The 1,517-nt window shown below is 46.8% G+C and overlaps 1 protein-coding gene across 2 annotated transcripts in view; it reads right to left on the bottom strand.

The window, feature by feature from the left end:
• The window catches only part of chst11 (carbohydrate (chondroitin 4) sulfotransferase 11), a 91,581-nt gene extending 90,318 nt beyond the window's left edge, over positions 1 to 1,263 (bottom strand). The window contains exon 1 of one of the 2 annotated variants that reach the window (XM_014026535.1): positions 1,044 to 1,263. In XM_014026535.1, the coding sequence (XP_013881989.1) occupies positions 1,044 to 1,146 (103 nt within the window). In that variant the 5' untranslated portion in view covers positions 1,147 to 1,263. Of the gene's footprint in view, positions 1 to 1,028 lie in introns of both variants that reach the window. The other variant, XM_014026532.1, reaches the window with a different exon arrangement.
• Between the last annotated feature and the right edge of the window lie 254 nt (positions 1,264 to 1,517).

Below are 1,517 nucleotides of genomic sequence, written 5' to 3'. Positions count from 1 at the left end.
CTCTTGGAGGAGAGACGAAACGTTTCATTAGAGAAGAACCCGTCCAGAAGGCCTATACGATTTTTTTCTTTTTGATTTTTGAATCATCAATTTGTTCTGAATGAAACAAATTTGTCTGATATTTTCCACATGTATAATGTGAAAAGTTCAAAAGAAAGTTTTAAAAGTGATCTTTTCTTCACTGAAGTAAAGAAAAGATATTTCATTAAACAGTTTTTAAGGCCGTCAAAGTCAGATCCATGAACTTCAGATTCTTCTCTAAAACTGGACCTAATCTGCTCCTTTGGTTTCTTCTGTTTAAAAGTTTTTATGATCTTTTCTTCCGTCCTTTTTCTGAACAGAAAACAGAAAAATCTCACCAGGTTTAACKAGTGTAAACTGGTGAAACGAGCTCTTTAATCTCTGATCCCTGACCAGACCCAGTCTGAGTTTTCTGTTTACAGAACCAGAACCACCTGCCGGTTCCACACACCTCAGGTCTGCAGCAGTGCAGCATGTGGCTGGAGCTGCAGGAGATTACAACTAATGAGGGTTCTGAGCCAACAAAACCAGCAAAACCAGCAGYCCTGATCCGGTCCAGCCAGGATGTCTCCAGAACCAGAGGTTCTAGCTTCCTCACTGAGATCAAATCTGAGTCCAGAACCAGYCCAGCTGGATCTGCAGACCCACCAGGACCACTGCTGTGGTAACAAAGCCCACACAAGAAAAAAAACAAAGACAAAGCAGCTTGCCACCGAACCTGCAGCCCTCTGCTGGGTTCTGTTGGACCCGTCCAAAGCACATGTCCTGATTCCACATCATGTCTAAACTAATCAAAAGACTCTTTGTTTGCTTTGCTTCGGGCGGAGCTGCAGACACTACCTGAAGATCTTCCTCAAACCGAGCCTGGTCCTCCCCCTCACACCCGCCCCACCAGCCTACTTGTCAGATGGAGCCGGTCCGACCCGGTCCAGACATAAGGACCGGAGATGCGACACACACACACACACAGAGAGAGAGAGACAGAGAGAGAGGGAGGGAGGTCCTACCTGGTTGAAACATACTTTGGAAATAAAAGGTGACCAGAATAAAAGATCCCAAACAAGTAGCCAGAACCATTCGGCAGATCCGGCTCGTCCTCCTCAGCTCGCTCAGAACCTGTTTCATGCTGGGACTCGCTGTGTGCCACTGAACGGAACGGAACGGACCGGCGGGGCTCCGGGAGTCTGCCTGCGGCTGCTGCTGGTACTGATGAAGGCTGTTCGCCGGTCAGAGAGCTGAACATCCCGGAATGTACCACTGCAGAGCTGCGCGGGGTGGGGGTACCAACATGAGCCCGTCCACACAGCTGGCCCGGTACCGCCCGGGACCSAAACCTGAGGACACGGAGACCACCAGGACAAAGACAACTTATCAGAACCTGCGTTTTTATCATGAAACAGCTAAACTACGAATTATTGTATGGAGGCTGATCAGTGCCAAATTATAATTATATTAAATATTAAATAAATAAACAAACGTATTTAATTAATTAAATA

This window comes from Austrofundulus limnaeus, unplaced genomic scaffold (assembly GCF_001266775.1).
Source record: "Austrofundulus limnaeus strain Quisiro unplaced genomic scaffold, Austrofundulus_limnaeus-1.0 Scaffold564, whole genome shotgun sequence".
NCBI classification, from domain to species: domain Eukaryota; kingdom Metazoa; phylum Chordata; class Actinopteri; order Cyprinodontiformes; family Rivulidae; genus Austrofundulus; species Austrofundulus limnaeus.
The sequence above is the reverse complement of the archived record's forward strand: the minus strand, read 5'-3'. Positions and strand labels throughout refer to the sequence as shown.